General features: G+C 35.5%; 4 protein-coding genes and 1 pseudogene across 4 annotated transcripts; 3 read left to right on the top strand and 2 right to left on the bottom strand.

The window, feature by feature from the left end:
* Nucleotides 1–4,531: 4,531 nt before the first annotated feature.
* Nucleotides 4,532–5,105, top strand: LOC106420179. Its single transcript, XM_013861027.3, has one exon. It carries the CDS (start codon nucleotides 4,597–4,599, stop codon nucleotides 4,828–4,830), a length of 234 nt encoding a protein of 77 aa, XP_013716481.2. The 5' UTR covers nucleotides 4,532–4,596; the 3' UTR covers nucleotides 4,831–5,105.
* A 1,406-nt stretch (nucleotides 5,106–6,511) lies between these two features.
* On the top strand, nucleotides 6,512–8,555 carry LOC125606836 (NADPH-dependent aldo-keto reductase, chloroplastic). Its single transcript, XM_048775703.1, has 7 exons — nucleotides 6,512–6,744; nucleotides 6,908–6,958; nucleotides 7,156–7,232; nucleotides 7,303–7,390; nucleotides 7,596–7,871; nucleotides 7,947–8,195; nucleotides 8,310–8,555. The coding sequence occupies exons 1-7, from the start codon at nucleotides 6,625–6,627 to the stop codon at nucleotides 8,394–8,396; spliced, it is 948 nt and encodes a 315-aa protein (XP_048631660.1). The 5' UTR covers nucleotides 6,512–6,624; the 3' UTR covers nucleotides 8,397–8,555.
* Nucleotides 8,556–10,761: 2,206 nt separating this feature from the next.
* LOC125575652 lies at nucleotides 10,762–13,660 on the top strand (annotated as a pseudogene).
* Nucleotides 13,661–14,563: 903 nt separating this feature from the next.
* On the bottom strand, nucleotides 14,564–15,265 carry LOC125607138. Its single transcript, XM_048776961.1, has one exon. It carries the CDS (start codon nucleotides 15,263–15,265, stop codon nucleotides 14,564–14,566), a length of 702 nt encoding a protein of 233 aa, XP_048632918.1.
* A 737-nt stretch (nucleotides 15,266–16,002) lies between these two features.
* On the bottom strand, nucleotides 16,003–18,522 carry LOC125606835 (putative nuclease HARBI1). Its single transcript, XM_048775702.1, has 4 exons — nucleotides 18,453–18,522; nucleotides 18,276–18,356; nucleotides 18,110–18,175; nucleotides 16,003–17,966 (listed from the first exon to the last, which is right to left on the bottom strand). The coding sequence occupies exon 4, from the start codon at nucleotides 17,398–17,400 to the stop codon at nucleotides 16,066–16,068; it is 1,335 nt and encodes a 444-aa protein (XP_048631659.1). The 5' UTR covers nucleotides 17,401–17,966; nucleotides 18,110–18,175; nucleotides 18,276–18,356; nucleotides 18,453–18,522; the 3' UTR covers nucleotides 16,003–16,065.
* Nucleotides 18,523–19,389: the final 867 nt, after the last annotated feature.

Here is a 19,389-nt window from a genome sequence, read left to right on the forward strand (position 1 = left end):
AACCATTTAATCTAAGCAGTAGTCAATCATACGGAGTAATTAATTCCTCAATAGCAATTAGCATTTAAGCATATTGGCCACAATTTCGTAAGCGTCTCTTGTTATATCCACCCCCCCCCCCCCCCCCCCCCCCCCCCAATACGCCACCACTTACTAAATACTTATATTGACATCATACATTCTTTACTATAATTAATCCAAACACATCTACCACTTTATAAATATATATTTATATTTTGCTATATAAAAAGTCGCAAATCATTTAATTAACTATTTACATCGATGAACTTATGTAATCAACTAATCATACAAGAATCAAGATTAACATATGAAAATATAATTAGATCTTTGTCAAAAATAATAATAACTAGGATCATAATAATAATATAAAAGAACTACGAACACTAACATGGTTGATTTACAATATTATTGACTAAATGTGGATATAGTCAATAGGATTGCAAATTCACAATTTTCCAGCAGTCCAGCTGCAAAACACTATTAAAATTGGATGTGGATGAAATTAATTAATATATTTATTGAAGATAAATCCGTTGGACCAGCCGTGGTTTCATATTAGTTGGAATGTAGCTTTTAGATTCTTCATGTAGCTAATTTCTTACTCAAAGGTTGCTTCTCACTACAAGAAAACGTATCTTTACCGAGAAAGTTTAACGAGGAAAAATAATCCTCGTAAAAAAACGTTGATTTTGCGAGGAAAGTACGTTGAGAAAGAAAAGCATCGTTATTTCGTCGTAAGTTAACGACAAAAAATATTCGTCGTAAAGACGATGTAAATTGACGTGGCTTTTACGAGGAAATAGTTTTTCCTCGTAAAATCCACGTAAATTTCGCGAGTGCTTTACGACGAAATATTTTACGTGTACTTAACGAGGAAATTTTGAATCCACCAACTTGGTAGGTGGCTCACGTTTTTTTTTTGGCCATACAATTAATTTTCGTCGTAATTTCATAGTAAAATTACAACTACCAGATTCGAAATTTTCTATAAATATGGATGTTGGAACATCATTTTAAACACACCAACAACAAAAAACGTGAAAGAAAAAAAAATGGCTGGCTCTGGGACTATTTACGAGTTGCGGAATTGGATGTATATGCATAGAGATGCTAACGGGAGAGTGACGAAAGAATACCTTGCGGGGCTGGAGACATTTATGCACCAAGCAGATTCAACACCGCTCGCCCAAGAAAGTGGTAAGATGTTCTGTCCTTGTCGGAAATGCAACAATTCGAAATTGGCAAACCGTGAAAATGTTTGGAAGCATTTAATAAATAGAGGTTTCACGCCAAATTACTATATCTGGTTTCAACATGGGGAAGGTTATAATTATGATCAGAATGAAGCTAGTAGTAGTAATAGCAATTTTCAGGAAGAACCGGTTAATCATCATTTGCATAATGAACATAGTTACCATCAGGAGGAGATGGTAGATTATGATAGGGTTCATGATATGGTAGCTGATGCATTCGTAGCTCATGATGAAGATGAAGAACCTAATATAGATGCAAAAAAGTTTTACGGAATGTTAAACGCGGCGAATCAACCACTTTACAGTGGTTGTAGAGAAGGTCTCTCTAAATTGTCGTTGGCTGCTAGAATGATGAATATTAAAACTGATCACAATCTACCTGAAAGTTGCATGAACGAATGGGCGGACTTGTTTAAAGAGTATTTGCCGGAAGACAATGTGTCTGCTGATTCTTATTATGAGATTCAGAAATTAGTTTATAGTCTTGGGTTGCCTTCGGAGATGATAGATGTCTGCATCGACAACTGCATGATCTATTGGGGAGATGATGAGAAGCTAGAAGTATGTCGATTCTGCAAGAAGCCACGATTCAAGCCGCAAGGACGGGGACGTAATAGGGTACCGTACCAAAGGATGTGGTACCTACCAATTACAGACAGATTGAAAAGATTGTATCAATCAGAGCAGACTGCTGCAAAGATGAGATGGCATGCCGAGCATACTCAGACGGATGGTGAGATGACTCATCCATCAGATGCAAGAGCCTGGAAACATTTCAACAAAGTACATCCGGATTTTGCTAGCAATAGCCGGAATGTGTATCTCGGATTATGCACAGATGGATTTAGTCCGTTCGGAATGTCAGGGAGACAATATTCATTGTGGCCAGTCTTTCTTACGCCATACAACCTGCCACCGGAGATGTGCATGCAACGGGAGTTGCTATTCTTGACGATATTGATACCTGGTCCGAACCATCCAAAAAGGTCCCTGGATGTTTTCCTACAACCACTGATAAAAGAGTTGAAGGATTTGTGGTCAACAGGGGTGAGGACGTATGACTGTTCAACGAAGACGAATTTTACGATGCGAGCTATGCTTATTGACCCCGACCGACCAGAGAAGGTTTACCAGTCATCGACCCCGACCGACCGGACGGAACTTTATGGTATGTTTCATTATTTTTTTATTCTTTTTAAATTCTTTTATAACTTTAAAAATAATTTATATTTTAAATTTGTATTTTTCAGGTGGGGGATTGACGGATGTCTTGCATCGGACGTAACCGATACGATAAAAGGTTACTTCTCCATGGCACATCCGAACTGGAAAATGACGCCCCACTACGTCAGAAAGACGTGGTTCAAAATTTACGCTGTAAGTTCTATTAATTAAATATATATCTTTAAATTTTTTATTATTTATATATATATTTTTTTCTAAAAAACTAATTATAAATTATTTTTTCCAACAGCAAAAATATAATTGGGCCTTGGGGATCACTGAGAGGGTGAGAAAGAAGTTTGAAGCGAAGGCGAAAGTTCGCTTGTTGGACACGGTCTCCAACTGGAAGGGTGACTGGATCGTGAAGGGGTATGAGCGTGGCAAACCCGCTGAGCTCACCACGGATGTCTGGGATGGCCTCATCCGATATTGGCGTCTTCCTGATTCCATTAGAATCGCCCAGTCTTGCTCTAACTCCCGTAACACAGTCGATGAGCACGGGAACGGGCCGATGCTTCACACTACGGGCCAAAAACCCCACGCCGGTGTCCGTTTGGAAATGGTAATTAAAAATTTAATTATATTAAATTTTTAGTATATTTTTATATATATTCTAATTAACAACTTTCTTAAATGTTTTTTTAGGCCAAAGAGACGGGAGAATTCCCGTCTCTTATGCAACTTTACGAGAGGACCCACAAGAACAAGGCGGGCCGATTTATAGATGGCAAGTCCGAGCAAATCTACAACGATTTGGCTGCTCGGGTTGAAGAACGCCAGACCCAGCTGACCCAACAGTCCACCGATGGATTACCCGTCACCTTATCCACACCTGAAGTGGATAAGCTTTACGAGGAGGTAAATTTTCTAAAATTTTAATTTTTTAAATATTCATTTAATTTAACTTTAAATTTTTACTAACAAAATTTATTTTTTGTTTTTAAGGTTGTCCCTAAAAAAAAGGGACGGACGTTGGGGATTGGTTCCGTCAACGATGTTCCGAGAGCGACATCGTCTTATGTTCAGCGACGGGATGAGGAAGTCTCTCAGCTGCGTAGGGAGTCCGAAGAGCTGCGTAGAGAGTCTACTCAGCTGCGTATAGAGTCTACTCAGCTCCGATCTCGTATGGGTGGACTCGAGGGCTTCTTGGACGTTGTAGCGGCCACAAATCCGGAATGGGCGACTTTGTTGAGGACCATGCGACAACAAAATCCTATCCCAGGCCAGTCACCGACCGACGACTCACATGCCGAGGCGGATGTTCAGGCGAGGAGTGATGAATTCTACGAGGCGATTAATTAACGACCACCCTTAGTTCTTTTTAATTTCGGTTATTGTATTATGAATTCAAAACTTATTTCTATATAAAATATTTTGGTTTTGATTTTTTTAGAATTTTAATTTTATTAATAATTTAAATTATATTTATAATTATATTTATAATTATAATTTTTTATATTTCTATAAAATAATGAAACGAAGTAAATTCGTAGCTAATTTTGCGGCTTCTTTACGTGGAAGCTTAACGTGGTTTTTACGAGGAAACATTTACATGGAAATAACGTGGAAATCTATCAAGGTTTTTACGTTTTCTTTACGTGGAAAGCTCTCAAGGTATTTACGTTAATTTTACGAGTATTTATTTACGTGGGTTTTACGAGGAAAGCTTTTCGTGGTATTTACGAGGAAACTTAGCGACGTCCTTACGTGGAATCTTTACGTGGTCTTTACGACGAAATATCCTCCTTCGCTTTTACGACGAAATTATTTCCTCGCTAACTTACGACGAATTAGCGAGGATATATGCGTTACGACAAACGTATAACGACGAAACGCGTTTCCTCGCTAATTCGTCGTAACACTGCTTTTACGACGAAGTAACGAGGAAAACTGCCCTCGTAAAACTTGTGTTTTCTTGTAGTGTCTCTTATTAACATTCAAAATCATATAATATATATTGTTAAAATATAGCAACTAAAATGACGTGAGGAACTTGTGGATATAGTAACAAATCATGAAACGCCATGTGGTAGTTCATATCTCCCTATAAAGACCAAACGGTTCTGTTTTCTTTGGCTACTAGAGAAATAAACATAACATGGAGGGTCTAATTCCGTTTGTTTATAGAGCCGTCATGCAAATCCGTTACCGCGACGAGCTTTCTTCTTCTTACTATGTTCGTCTTCCGGGCGATTCAGGGCGGTTCGGATCGGGTCTTGGATCTTCGTCCTCTTCTTCGGATACAGCGTCGTCGAAGACCACGATCACTACCACTACGTTTGCTGTTTCCACTGGAGTTCAGTCACCCGTTCACCGTCGGGTCGTGACATGATGCGAAGGGAACTTGAAGATGCGCGTCAGGGAAAGAGTCCGTGACTTTGTAATAAGTAATTACTATTGGTTAGGTTAAGTGTCTGATATTTTTATGAGTTATGTAGGGTTTGGACCGGTTGAATTCCTGATATGTAATAAGGGTAGGCAGATTGATTCTCTAAGCGTGGGATTTTCAACCAAAGGGTAGTCTCATGCATGGCTTTGTGTATGTGTGTTTTAAGTGACTTTTAATTGTATAAAAATTATATGAATATTTGATATACTCTTGAGAAATTATGGGATTGTGGTTTTTTAACGTTGATCATGTCCAACGTTGTGTACACTGTAAAGTATGTACTATATATGTCGTTTGTCTATGATCTATCAAATTTAAAACATGTACTCTAATGGTTTCTCTATGTTATACCAATCATAAGAATACTTATCTTATTTTTTGATCTATGTGTATTCTAACTTCTTACTTACGTTCTAGTGTTCACACAGTTTATAACATAATAATATTTTATTATTTTTTCTTTATCTACGGACTTTAGAACCTACATATATGTAGTGTGTTTTTGGTCAACCACATATATAGTGTTTATAAAATATTAATCCAAAGTCGTGCAAATGCATTACAAAACCATACAAGTTTGAAATTTGATCAAACTATTCCCGATTAGGAGATCTTACCTTGGAGGACTCTTACTGGCTTTCAGAAAAGCCTCCTTATCTTCTATAGTTCTATGCATATTTCTTATATATATATATATATATAATCTCAATTTATGTAATATATATTTCAATTGCATTTATTACAAAGAGAAATTTCAGTTCTACCACAAGTTTGATACCACTTTTTAAATTTACTATTAATGAATGACTATTTTCATAAATATCTTAAATTTGTGATAAAATTACACTAAGCTAATATTTTTAATATTTATAAAACATTTATAAACCCAACCCCAAACCTTTAATTCTAAACCTTATAAACAATAATCACTAAATCCTAAACTCAAATATTAGTATATTATTTGATTGGTGGTATTTAAAAAAAAAATAGTATTTCACTTGTTGTGTTTCTAACAATTTCTCATCTACAAATTAGTTCTCATGGAGATTCCCGTAATATCAACAATTCTTAAACTGTCTAAAACACATTTCATACGCAAATCCCCTTTCAGAGATCATTTGTTAAGAGAATAAAAACTCAAAGCATCTCAGATGGGGGATTTTAATATGAGTCTCTTAAATTAAATCAAAACGTAACCATAAAAAGATATATTATATTTAAATGTGAATATAATTTTCAAAATTTTAATTTATTATATTTTTTTTACATGGAGATATCTTCATGAAAGTGATGTAATATGTCTTATTAGGAAAGAAATGTTAACAAGTTGAACTTGAACAATACTTTAGTTTTCAAAAAAAAAGTTGAACAATACTTACGCACTATAGTGACAGACTCTATATTAAACGATCGAATTAGATACTTTCCACGTATCACTTTGATGATCACACTAGACATTAGCAAAGAGGACATATTAAACCAACGAATAAGCTACTGCCACGTAATGGTCAATATCTGACGTGGCATAATTAAGCATGCGAGAAAGAAATCAATTTCGCCACGAATCTCCCGCTTCTGTCGCTTTTCCTTAGTATTTTTAGTTTTGTCTATTATTATTATTTATTTTATTTTTTAGTTTTGTCTATTATTAATGAGTGAGGAAGTTGAGAAATGCTGTTTGCGTCTGAACTCTGAACCAAAGAGCAGTAGCGATCTTGAACTCCATCTCCTCTGATAATGGCTAACGCAATTAGATTCTTTGAGCTCAACACTGGCGCTAAGATCCCGTCGGTGGGTTTGGGAACATGGCAAGCCTCTCCGGGTCTTGTCGGTGATGCCGTGGCCGCAGCTGTTAAGGTTCGTCTTTCTTGGTAAATTTCTGATTCTATGGACATATGCTAAAAGTTAATTTGTTTGCTTTTTTTTTTAACAATGCTTTATGTTGATTGATTTGTTCAATTAGTTTTATGTCGTAATTAAGTGTACAACTAAAGCTTTTTTATCTTGATTGGGATTGTAGATCGGATATCGTCATATTGATTGCGCTCAGATCTACGGCAACGAAAAAGAGGTAGAATGAAACACGTAGATGCTTGATTTAATGGATCTTGCATTTACCGATCAAATTAAAAAAAATAATTCCTTATTGATTCTCTTTATGGCGAAAGTAACAACAAACATGTGTGTTTATGCATATTAATGATCTGCTTTTTAATTACATTTTTAATTTTTTTTTAAAGCTTGTTGCCTTTTTTTTTTCTTTTGCAGATTGGTTCAGTATTGAAAAAATTGTTTGAAGACAATGTAGTGAAACGGGAGGAGTTGTTCATCACTTCCAAACTCTGGTATTGTGTTTAAAATGTATACTCCTTGATTAATAAATGTAGTTTTCAATCATTGCATTTTCATATCAAGGTGTACGGATCATGACCCTCAAGATGTGCCTGAGGCACTAAAAAGAACTCTACAGGATTTGCAGCTTGACTACGTCGATCTCTATTTGGTAAGCATGCATCATTTCAATGGTACAGTTGTGCACTGAATCATATTGATTCAGATGTGGGAGGACTAGCTAACGTATATAGTGTTGAAACTTGTTTATATTTTTTTGCTTAAAACCTAATCTGTATAGCATTTCTGCTCACGGGGATTAATTTTTATAACGGGCTGATTATTGACTAACAAATTTGTTTATGATCCTTTTCAAGATACATTGGCCTGTACGGATGAAGAAAGGTTCTGTTGGAGCTAAGCCCGAGAACCTTATGCCTGTAGATATTCCTAGCACATGGAAAGCGATGGAAGCACTCTATGATTCGGGCAAGGCACGGGCCATAGGTATAAGCAATTTCTCCACCAAGAAGCTAGCTACTCTCTTGGAGTTAGCTCGTGTTCCTCCTGCGGTTAACCAGGTTGAATGTCATCCTTCTTGGCAACAGACTAAGCTACGAGAGTTCTGCAAAGCCAAAGGAGTTCACCTCACCGTAAGCATCGCTTTCTCTGCCTTGTGAAAAAAATTGCACCATACATTATACACTTTATTTGAAATATTCTTGTAGGCATACTCTCCATTGGGTTCTCCAGGAACAACGTGGCTCAAGAGCGATGTTTTGAAGAACCCTATACTGAACACTGTTGCGGAAAAACTTGGCAAGTCTCCTGCTCAAGTCGCACTTCGCTGGGGACTTCAAATGGGTAACAGTGTGCTTCCTAAAAGTACCAATGAAGGAAGAATTAGAGCGAACTTTGAGGTTTTTGACTGGTCAATACCCGATGACTTGTTTGCCAAGTTTTCAGAGATTGAGGAGGTACGGCTACATCTCCACTTAGTTCATTTCATTTCATTATGTAACATAGTTCTCCTGCTTTTTATTGGCTTTGTCTAAATTAAGAGTTTTGTGTGTGTTTTGGATTAAATGCAGGCTAGGTTATTGAATGCTTCCTTCTTTGTTCATGAGACACTGAGCCCTTATAAGTCTCTTGAAGACTTATGGGATGGCGAGATATAATAATACTTCAGATGATCTAATTGTTTTATCAATAATGTGGAGGCTTTTGTGTCTTTCAAACTTTTCAGTTATTCATGAATGTTATGTTCCTCCAATAATTTACCATCAGATTTGTTCCTATTTTGAATTTTAAATAAAAAAAAAAGATTAATAAGCCAATTAGAAATTCGCTAATGGCAGAAGTCATCTAAAAACGACAGTATGATGTTTTATATGGTGGCGAACATACCAATCAAAATCTCTACATTCACATTGTATTAGAGCTAGACTGTCTAAATGAGAAACTGAATGCGTCAGTGTGTCATTAAATTGAAGTTTGGAGATACTACTATGTTCACATCGAAAAAATAAGAATGATAACCATTCTTCTTGTTGTCTAACCGATTTTGAAAATTGAGAATTCAAGTATTCCTTTTATAATTCTTAGTAGGAGCATCATTAGCGGTTTGTTCTTAAACTGAGTTTCTAAAGATTATTATAATATAGTTTATTCAAATTATTTAGTTGTATAATTAAAACTAATAACAATGAATAAATATCAAAGAGACACGTTAGTTTAAAGTTTCTGAACTCATGGCAAAAGTCTCTTCTCCCAAAGACGTCTCTCGTTATTTTTCCACTCTCCCATGTTATTCATTTTTTTTTGAAGAGAGAGACTCCCTAAAAAGTGTTCCACTGCGGGTGCTCTTATATTTACAAATATGATTTTGTAGTCGAGGTCTTTTTGGAATACATAAATTTTGGTATTAAAGCCGTATTCTACTTATCTCTACATCAATGCCACAAAGCAATTTGCAACATGTGGCTATGTAAACCGGAAATACTTCACTTCATATCAAATTATTTCTCTGTCGTGTTCAAAAACTATTAACGGTACAATTTAAAAATAGTGTTATAGATTTAGAACTTAGTAGCTTCATCCATATATATGTCTAACTTTATTTTAATATTGTATAAAATATAATTATTATTTTAAAAATCTAAATCCTCATTTATACATCTATTTTATTAAAATATTTGTTTTTTTAAATAGAGATTAAGTTAACCGTTATACTTTCAGATACTAAAAAAGGCTTTAGGAGACATACATACTAGATACATATCCTCATTATGTCCGTCTAATAGCATGTGCTATTAGAGCGGTCGAACATAGTCCGAATCTAAAAAATAAATATATTAAGAAAAATTTCAAAATAAATACATAACTTTAGCTTAAATTTAAAAATTTTAATGTATTATTAAATTTATAATTTGAACATAAACCTCAAATATATATAGATAAAGCTATTAGTTTTTAAAATTATTTTATTACATTGTTAAATATATAGTTAATATTTATTTTGGAGCATGGTCTTAATATAATTTATGACGGCTCCAATCTTCATGTAGTTGAAAACAAAACAAAAATACACCATAAGCCATCAAAACGAGACATTTATCTTTTCAGAAGAAAAAAAACGAGACAATTTGATATGACTGTCTATAGGAAATAGCGTGACGGTTTTCAAATGGAATGCCAGTGGCCAGTAGGACGGTCAATTTTGGGTAACGTGACGGAAATAGCGGGTAAATATATTATCCTAATTCACAGGTGTGCACAATCAAATACAGGACAAGGAATTCCAACAATGGGTGGAATACGATAACTTATGAAATAAAGTCAATATTAAAACGAATATTTCAAACATTTCGGCTATTTTGTGAAATTTGGATAACTTTTCAAAAAGTTCTACAAATACTGCGATTTGATATTAGGTTTTATATCAATGTGTTTCGTATTGTTTAAATATTAGATATAACACATGAAATACAACAATTACGATCAAAAAAGATAATATTAGAGCTACTCTATAAGGAAAAAAAAACTAGATTTGAACACGGAAGTAAACTCGTGAAATGGTGTTCACATTTCGTTTTATTTCATTTCAAATATGTTTTTTTAATATCAAATATTTAATTTTATGATTTTTTTACTTTAAAAGTGTAGATATTTTAAAAAAATTAATTCACTAAGCTTAACGATATTTATGGATATCTAATTTTCTATTTTCCATATAGACGAAATAGAAATAAATTAAAAGTTATTTTAAAAATATATAGTAGAAAATGAATGAAGCCAGTTAAGTTTTAACTTAAGCAATTTCCCATAAATAAATATGTAAAAAAGAAACCTTGTAAATGAATAATGGTTTCTCGTATTTGAAAAAAGAAAGAAGGAAATAGTAACTAGAAATCAGCTCGCTCAACATCGATTACGAATTACGGCCGCCCAAATAAATGTGTGGACGGAAAAACGTGTCACTTAGACGATCACAGTGGGGATAGCAAAGAGGATATCTAATCGAACGATAAGATACGCCCACGTAACAAACTGTCAATATCTGACTTGGTTATACTAAACATTTAACAAAACTCAATTTCCCTTTAAATCTCCCCTCTCACCACCTTTCAGTGCTTTCACGGTCTCATCCTTTGACAAATGCTGTGTGCGCCAAACCAAAACCAGAGCTCTTAAACTCTTTAATCGCCAAATCTAATGGCTAACCCTATCACAGTCTTTGAGCTAAATACCGGTGCTAAGATCCCATCGGTGGGACTTGGAACATGGCAGGCCTCTCCTGGCGTCGTCGGTGATGCTGTCACCACCGCTGTTAAGGTTTGTGTCTATTCATTTAGTTTCATGGTTATTTTCTCCCGAGTTTCTTACATGCGATGGTGTGATTAATGAGTTTTATTCGAAGACCATCTTCAACATATTTCTACTTTGTTTCACCTAAAAATAAATATTTCTATTTTTTATAGTAGAAAAACTCTAAAATAAAAATGGGTTATACTATATTTTTCTTATTAGAAGAAATATTATTTTTGTCTCTATATCACCTTCGAAACTGAAGATAATTAAGTAATCTTAACCCATGTTGCAGATTGGCTATCGTCATATTGATTGCGCTCAGATGTATGACAACGAAAAAGAGGTAGGTATATATAGATGCTCGATTTAGACAAGCTTAATTAGTTCTATGTTAGTGTATCTATCTTAATTAACATTTTCTACCCGTTTTTGTAAAATACGTTAAGTTTCTGCTATGTATGTATAATTATGTTACGTTTTCTGTGATCTAATTTTACAATTAGATATTTAGCTTTTTCATCAAAAAATAATTACATAACTAGCTGACTAAAGATGAATTTGAATTGATACATATCTAATTTTCAGGTCGAATGAATATTTTGGTACTTCATATTAATTTGTGTTTAGTTAGCTAATTATTCTTCTTTTGAATGTTATTCCTCTTGAAATTTAAAATTTTAGGTATTTGACCTATTTAGACTTTATTATAGATCATGCTATACTCTAATATATATGTTTAAACATCTGTTTGACAAAAGAAATCATATAAACATCTAAACTGCTCGTCTCTAGTCCCAGTTAGGGGCTCTACAGTACACAGTAAGCACGTGGTCCTTAAACTGCTTAACTAAACAAATTCTTGAACATTGGGAACAATCATAACATTCTTTATACACTAGGTTTTACATATGTTCTTCCTTGTTTTTAATATCTTTTAGCAAAGAAAAATTGATTTGCTTAATCATTTGTTAATATATACTTTACAAAACCCTATCATTTTCTAATGATATTCCAAAGATTATTTGTTTTCCAAAGAGCACAATCATAATATTAATATGTGTATTGTGCTTGTCAGCGATCTGCGTTATTAATTGTTTTCCTTCTTGAAGCTTGTTGCTTCCATGTTTCTATTTGGTAGCGTCTCCAAGAAATATACTGAAACTTCCTTCTCCTATGCAGATTGGGGCAGCCTTGAAAAAATTGTTTGAAGAGGATGTAGTAAAACGCGAGGAGTTGTTCATCACCTCCAAACTCTGGTATCTTTTGATGTATTGTGTAACCTAATGAATATTCTGTGATTAAAAAGCATAGCTCTCTAATCTTTAATTTTCAATTTGTTTATCATTAAAGGTGTACTGATCATGACCCTCAAGATGTGCCAGAGGCGCTGACCAGAACTCTACAGAATCTGCAGCTTGACTACGTCGATCTCTATTTGGTCAATGGAAATGTTATGTGATAAAATGTGAACTAAGTCTCATGGGGGTTCGACTAACATCAACTAGTAATAAGTAGATTAATTAGCCCATGTATTTAATATATTACTTTAGATCTGATATAAATTCAGATGTGCTATTCCTAACATAAATCTTCAAGAAAGTGTTGAAACTTGTTTATAATTTTTCTTAAACCTAATATGTATGAAAGATTAGTCAGTAAAAATTTATTTATGAACTTTTTGAAGATGCACTGGCCTGTACGGATGAAGAAGGGTTCTGTTGGACTTGATCCCGAGAACCTTTTGCCTGTGGACATTCCTAGCACATGGAAAGCAATGGAAACACTCTATGATTCGGGCAAGGCACGATGCAATAGGTGTAAGCAACTTCTCCACCAAGAAGCTAGCTACTCTCTTGGAGTTATCTCGTGTTCCTCCTGCTGTTAATCAGGTGGAATGTCATCCTTCTTGGAGACAAGCTAAACTACGAGAGTTCTGTAAATCCAAAGGAGTTCACCTCAGTGTAAGCATTACTCATCTCACCAATACATGTAGATTCTCTATACTTGCGTCTTAATATATGTTTAATTGAATATTATTGCTAGGGATACTTCCCATTGGGTTCTCCAGGAACAACGTGGTTCAAGAGCGACGTTCTGAAGAACCCTATACTAAATACTGTTGCTGAGAAGCTTGGAAAGTCTCCTGCTCAAGTTGCACTTCGCTGGGGACTACAAATGGGTAACAGTGTACTTCCCAAAAGCACCAATGAAGGAAGGATCAGAGAGAACTTAGATGTTTTCGACTGGTCAATACCCGATGACTTGTTTGCCACGTTTTCTGATATTGAACAGGTACGTGTGAATCCAGACGTAAACTTTGTTGCTATGTTCTACCTCTGTTTGATCTAAAAATGAGTGTTATGTATTTGGATTACATGCAGGCTAGATTATTGGATGTTTCGTTCTTTGTTCACGAGACATTGGGCTCTTATAGGTCTCTTGAAGAATTGTGGGATGGCGAGATGTGATATTTCAAATGATCTATTTGTTTTGTCAAATGATAAGAGGTTTTTATGTATGATGAACTTGTCAGTTTATTCATGAATGTTACAGAACAGACATGTCACTACATAAACTTACAATCATATATATTTTCATTTTGAAGTCTTAATTAAAAATATAATTAATCTAATTTTTCTTTTTGCAATGGATATTATAGTCACCTAAAGTCGAAAATGTGATATTTTGCAAATGGCTGCGACTTGTGACTTTGTGAAGCAATACCAATCAAACCCTACATTCAAGAGGTAAAAAATCCAAACGAGTTATGAAATATCGACATTTGAATCATTATTGTATTAAAACCAAAAATAACGTCAATGACAGCGATTTGCGCAATCATGCGACTATGTGAAACTGAGACACATACATATATGTCTGCATTAGTGAAGAACAATACCGAAAAGATAGGACACGCCAAGAAGTAAAGCCTTGATCAGAAAAGGTAAATAAAATATTCTTCATACGGTAGACTCATTATTGGACCGTGTGTGCAAGCCCCTCACATTGCATTATATATACTTACAGTTCTAAATGAGAAATTGAATGGGTCAGTTTGCCACGAAATTGAAATTCTGAGAGGGTACTATTCTCACATTGGAAAAATGAGAATCATTAATCCTTCTCTTTTTTTCTGTAAATCTACTTGCTATGAACAAACGCGAATCAAACCAGAAGAAAGCAAATCAAGGAAAACTTATTGAGGCAGATACCCATTTAAAATTTATATATTATCATGTCAATGAATAACACGATTTTAAAGATGGAGAATTTCAAGTACCTTTACAGTCATAGGTTAACAAAGATCGTTCATTTTAGAATTCTTAGATTTACTAATATGATGTTGTAGTCGAGATCTTTACGTATAGAATATATTAAGTTTAGTGTATTAAAACCAGAATCCAAATTAATAACACCGCAATTTTCAAACACTGGATTTTGTAAAACTGAGACAAACACTTATGTTTTTGCATGTAATGGAAAACAAAACCGAAATTAAGACACACCAACGAGAAAAAAAATCATCAGAAGAAGATTATTCTTCATGGAAGATATATTCTTCCGCGACCGTCGTAACTACGAATTGAGCTACCACGGTACCAGTTAGAGCTGCTGCTGCCTGGACGCCTTCCAAAATCCCTCCCTTTTTCTTCTTACCCTTACTTGAATCTTTCTTAGAATCCGCTTTTGGGGAATCCATGTTCATGTACGGATGTTGACTTTGATGCTCATGTTGATGGTGAGGATGATAACCACCACCATAAGGGTATGACCCAAAGTGGTTTCCTTGATTATAATGGTGCGGCGACCACGGTGGCTGCACCGCATGAGGGTCATGCAGGCTTCTCTGCCTCGTCAGCGTTGCATCTGGATATGAGGCATGCGTTGGACCGTGTGTACAAAGCGGGTGAGATTCAAAACTGCAGTGCTTGCATTTGTAGAACATTCCTTGGATGTAAACTCGGCAAACATAGCACACACGCGCGGTCATGTGCGCTGGGCTGCTCATCAGGTTGAGCTCATGATCAGGCGCGTGCCATGTGTTTCTGAGGGTTGGAAGACACGTGGCGCAATATTCGTGGAGATCATAGTCGCACTCGTTGCACCGGTAGGTCTTTCCTACGCCGTACAGTTTGCAACCATTGCACGTGTATGTGCCAACAACGTTGACTTCGGTCAAGGGATGATTATGCGTGAAATGGTTAATCGGGTGCCGTTTTGGTGTTACTTGAGACATCCTCACCTGCCGTTTTGGCGTTTGAACTCTAAGAGCGGTATAGGTTTTTTGAACATTACCAATAGAAATCTTTGCAAAATCAGCAATAGCCTTGTTGCATTATCAATACAAATTTAGTTGACTTTTGGTGGAGTTGACTACTCATACCAAAGAAAGGGTCACCTTTGTTATAAGTTTTCTGTTGCAAATTGCTGATAGTATATATGAATTTAAGTTGAAATGTTCAGTTACATGACTGGTTTTCATTTGGGACGTGTTTTCAACCAACACAATTTTGTTTCTTAGATACATACAACCAAAACATGTATGTTATACTTTGTATTAGACCATTTCAACATGTAAATCTCATTAAAAAAATATTTAACCATTTCATAAAAATGATAAATAAAAAATGCAAATGGTATATTAATGATTTAATTAAATTTAAAATATTGAAGCCAACACAAAATATAAGTGGCCAATGAGTTTAAATGAAAAATGTTTTTTTCAATGTCTTCATTTCTTAATAGCTAGATAGTCTACTAAGAGCATGTACAACCCAAAAACCCATTATGAGTATCATAACTAATATTTAATAGTAATTGTGTACTAAGAGATCTGGTTAAGAGACGACAGCATTTAATGTGTTCCAATGCTAGTCTCTTAAATAAAGATTCTTAGAAATTAAAAATTAATATTTATAAAAAAAAAAATTAAACAAAACATATTAAAAGATAACATTTTAAACATTGATTTGTAAATAAAACATGAAACAAACATTATTCAAATAAAGTGGGATAATTTGAGAGAAGCATCACAGCTTAGTTGTTGCTTTGTCCGAATTTTTGCCATATATGTTCAACCAAATCATCTTTCAATTGTTGATGCAATTGTCTATCACGAATTCTTCTTCGAGCATCCATCATATTGCTGATATTTGATGGCATATTTGTAGAATACGAAAGATCGACATGTGAACTCCCGTTATCTTCTGCTTCTTGGAACTCTGTAACGTTAAATAGAGAGTATCCATCTCTTTCATCCTCTACTATCATATTATGGAGTATGATACAAGCTCTCATAATCTTTCTAATTTTAGCTTTATCCCAAAAAAGTGCTGGATTTTTAACAATGGCAAAGCGAGCTTGCAGGACTCCAAAAGCACGCTCGACATCTTTTCGGGCAGCTTCTTGTTGTTGAGCAAATAAAACTGCTTGCGGACTTTGTGGTAATGGAATTGATTGGATAAATGTTGACCATTTCGGATAAATACCATCGGTGAGATAGTAACCCATACGATACTCTCTTCCATTGACATAGTATGTCACTTGCGGAGCTTGACCTTGGATTACGTCATCAAAAACAGGTGAGCGATCAAGAACATTGATATCATTTAACGTACCTGGCGGTCCGAAAAACGCATGCCATATCCAGAGATCATATGAAGCAACCGCCTCTAAAACAATTGTTGGTTTGCCCGAACCCCGAGAATATTGCCCTTTCCAAGCGGTGGGACAATTCTTCCATTCCCAATGCATACAATCAATGCTTCCTATCATCCCGGGAAAGCCACGGTACTCACCAATATCAAGTAGACGTTGAAGATCGGCAGGTGTTGGTCTTCTTAGGTACTCTTCGCTGAATAAAGAAATTATTCCGTCCACAAAATTTTCCAAACATGAGAGAGTAGTAGATGCACCGAGACGGAGGTATTCGTCGACCCCATCAGCCGCATTACCATATGCCAAAACACGAATGGCTGCTGTACTCTTTTGAAGTGGAGAGAGACTAAGCCTGCCGAGAGCATCTCTCTTTTGTTGAAAGAATTCAACTTCATTGGAGAGTCGATTAACGATACGCATGAACAATCCCTTGTTCATTCGAAAGCGTCGTCGGAATAGATTATGAGGATATGTTGGGGTTTCGCTGAAATAATCATCCCACAAACGTCTATCACCTTCTTCACGATTCCTTTCGATATAAATTCTTTTTTTCTTCTTTTTTTTCTCGCTTTCTTGATTACCATGATTGGTGGGAAAATTTTCAAACGTTTGATCAAAATATTGATCAAATTGTTGATCAAAATGTTGATCAAATTGTTGATCAAAAGTATCATCAATTGATCCATCAAATGTGTTATTAGAAGAAGATGCCATTTTTTGAGTTTTGTTTGGTGAGGACGAGAGATTAGGAACGTTATAGTGTTTGGTTTAAGGTGATCGGTGAGAACGAGATAATGTGTTTGGTTTAAGGTGATTAGTGAGAACGAGAGAATGAGATTGCTGGGAAACAGAGAGTGAGATTGGTATAGAAAGAGACAGAGAATGAGATTGGTTTGTGATATTTGCAACCTTGGTTCGAAAGTGAGAGAGTGAGATAGAGAGATTGTGAATAAAACATTAACGCAACATGACTTAATATATAGAGATTGGGACCAAAGTCTGATACAAGACCCGTGACACAAGTAGTAGAAGACTACAACAACACTACAAGACTACTAGACTCCACTAGAAACTTTTACTCCGTGACACAAGTACTACAAGTACTACAACACTCCAAGACCACTAGACTCCAAGACAACAAGACTTCAAGACCACAAGACTCCAAGACCGCAAGACCTACTACACTTTCACTCCGTGACACAAGACGCCAAGACCGCAAGACCACAGAGACTCCGTGATTATTCCACTCCCATTGCTCCATCTTTTCACACTGTCCTGACCTGAAACAGAGAGTTAAACAAGAACAATAATCAGGCTTAACAAGAATAAGAAGCATTTTCTAACAAGAACAAGAAAATGCTTTACCTAACAATCACCTAAGACAATGCTTTACTCTATTGGACAGAACGAGATTAATGTTTACCTCTATCAACAAGAGTACGCCTTTGTTCTGACCTGGATCACGCGTCTTCATCCATCAATCTCCCGACTCAAAGACAGAAAGAAAAAAAAATTAGAAAATGAATGAACAAAAGGGATCATGGATAATTGGAAGACTCAAAGACATAACCAAATGAACAAAGGCGTACCGTTTCATAAGCCTGACCAACAGACGCCGTTTATCTTCCTCTTGAACCTGGATCGTGCGTCTTGATCCAGACATGGACCGACTGAAACACAGAAACAAATTAAAAACCAAATCAACAACCAAAACAAAGATTAAGACATGCTTAATTTAAGACAGAATCAAGTGAAAAGATTTTTACCTTTTGATCAACAACCAAAACCAAGATTAACACTCGGCAGCGTTTATCTGTGTGTCTGAGAGACACCAATGGTCAGATCGTGGCTTCCCTGCGTCGATGAGACCCACCGTTTGAGATGTCGCCGTATCGCCACCGAGAGCCACATGAATCGCCTTTCTCGTCGTCGAGACGGAGAAACCAAAACAGAGAAAAGAACGAAGATGAAACGAAGACGCGTCTCCACCATTGCCTTTTCCAATTATTATGTGACACGTGCCCGTAACATACGGTATCATAGCGCCCCTAATTAAGGGACGTGGCTTCGGGTTTTGTCTTCTTTTTATTTCTTTTAATCGTTTTTAAGCGTTTCATACGCACTTAAGAGACAGCGTTGAACGTGCTCTAACTATGCAATGGATATGCTTTTAGTATCATTGTTGCATCATCATTTATATTAAATTTTACATAATGCATATTGTTAAACATTTACACTAAAGAATGAAATATGTACACAAGTCGATATTACAAAAAGGTTGAGATTTGGTGTACATTTTTTCTTGTATGTACTTTAATTTTGTACAGATTTATTTATTTATTTTTAAAACACAACTACAAAATATACAGGAAAATATATGCAAATTTGAATGAAATATTAAGGCCCAAGTTAGAAGTTTCACTGAACAGTTTCATTTCTCCTAGTGGGCTGGTACACGGCCCACTTCATTTGATTCATCTTCTTCCTCTCCTCTTAATCAGTCGCACTGTCAGTTTCATCTTCGCAGCTCACGAAATCAGATCACCGGAGCGAGGATTCCATCAATCGGTCTCGGAACGTGGCAGTCTGATCCTGGTCTGTTAAGGTTCGTCTTTAATTTCTCGAACGTGTTGTGATTTGATCTAGGTTTTGTTAAGATTAAAGATTCTTAGGACTAGTGTGAAATATTGGCTGAGCATATAA

The sequence above is a fragment of the Brassica napus genome, chromosome A3, assembly GCF_020379485.1.
Source record: "Brassica napus cultivar Da-Ae chromosome A3, Da-Ae, whole genome shotgun sequence".
NCBI lineage: Eukaryota > Viridiplantae > Streptophyta > Magnoliopsida > Brassicales > Brassicaceae > Brassica > Brassica napus.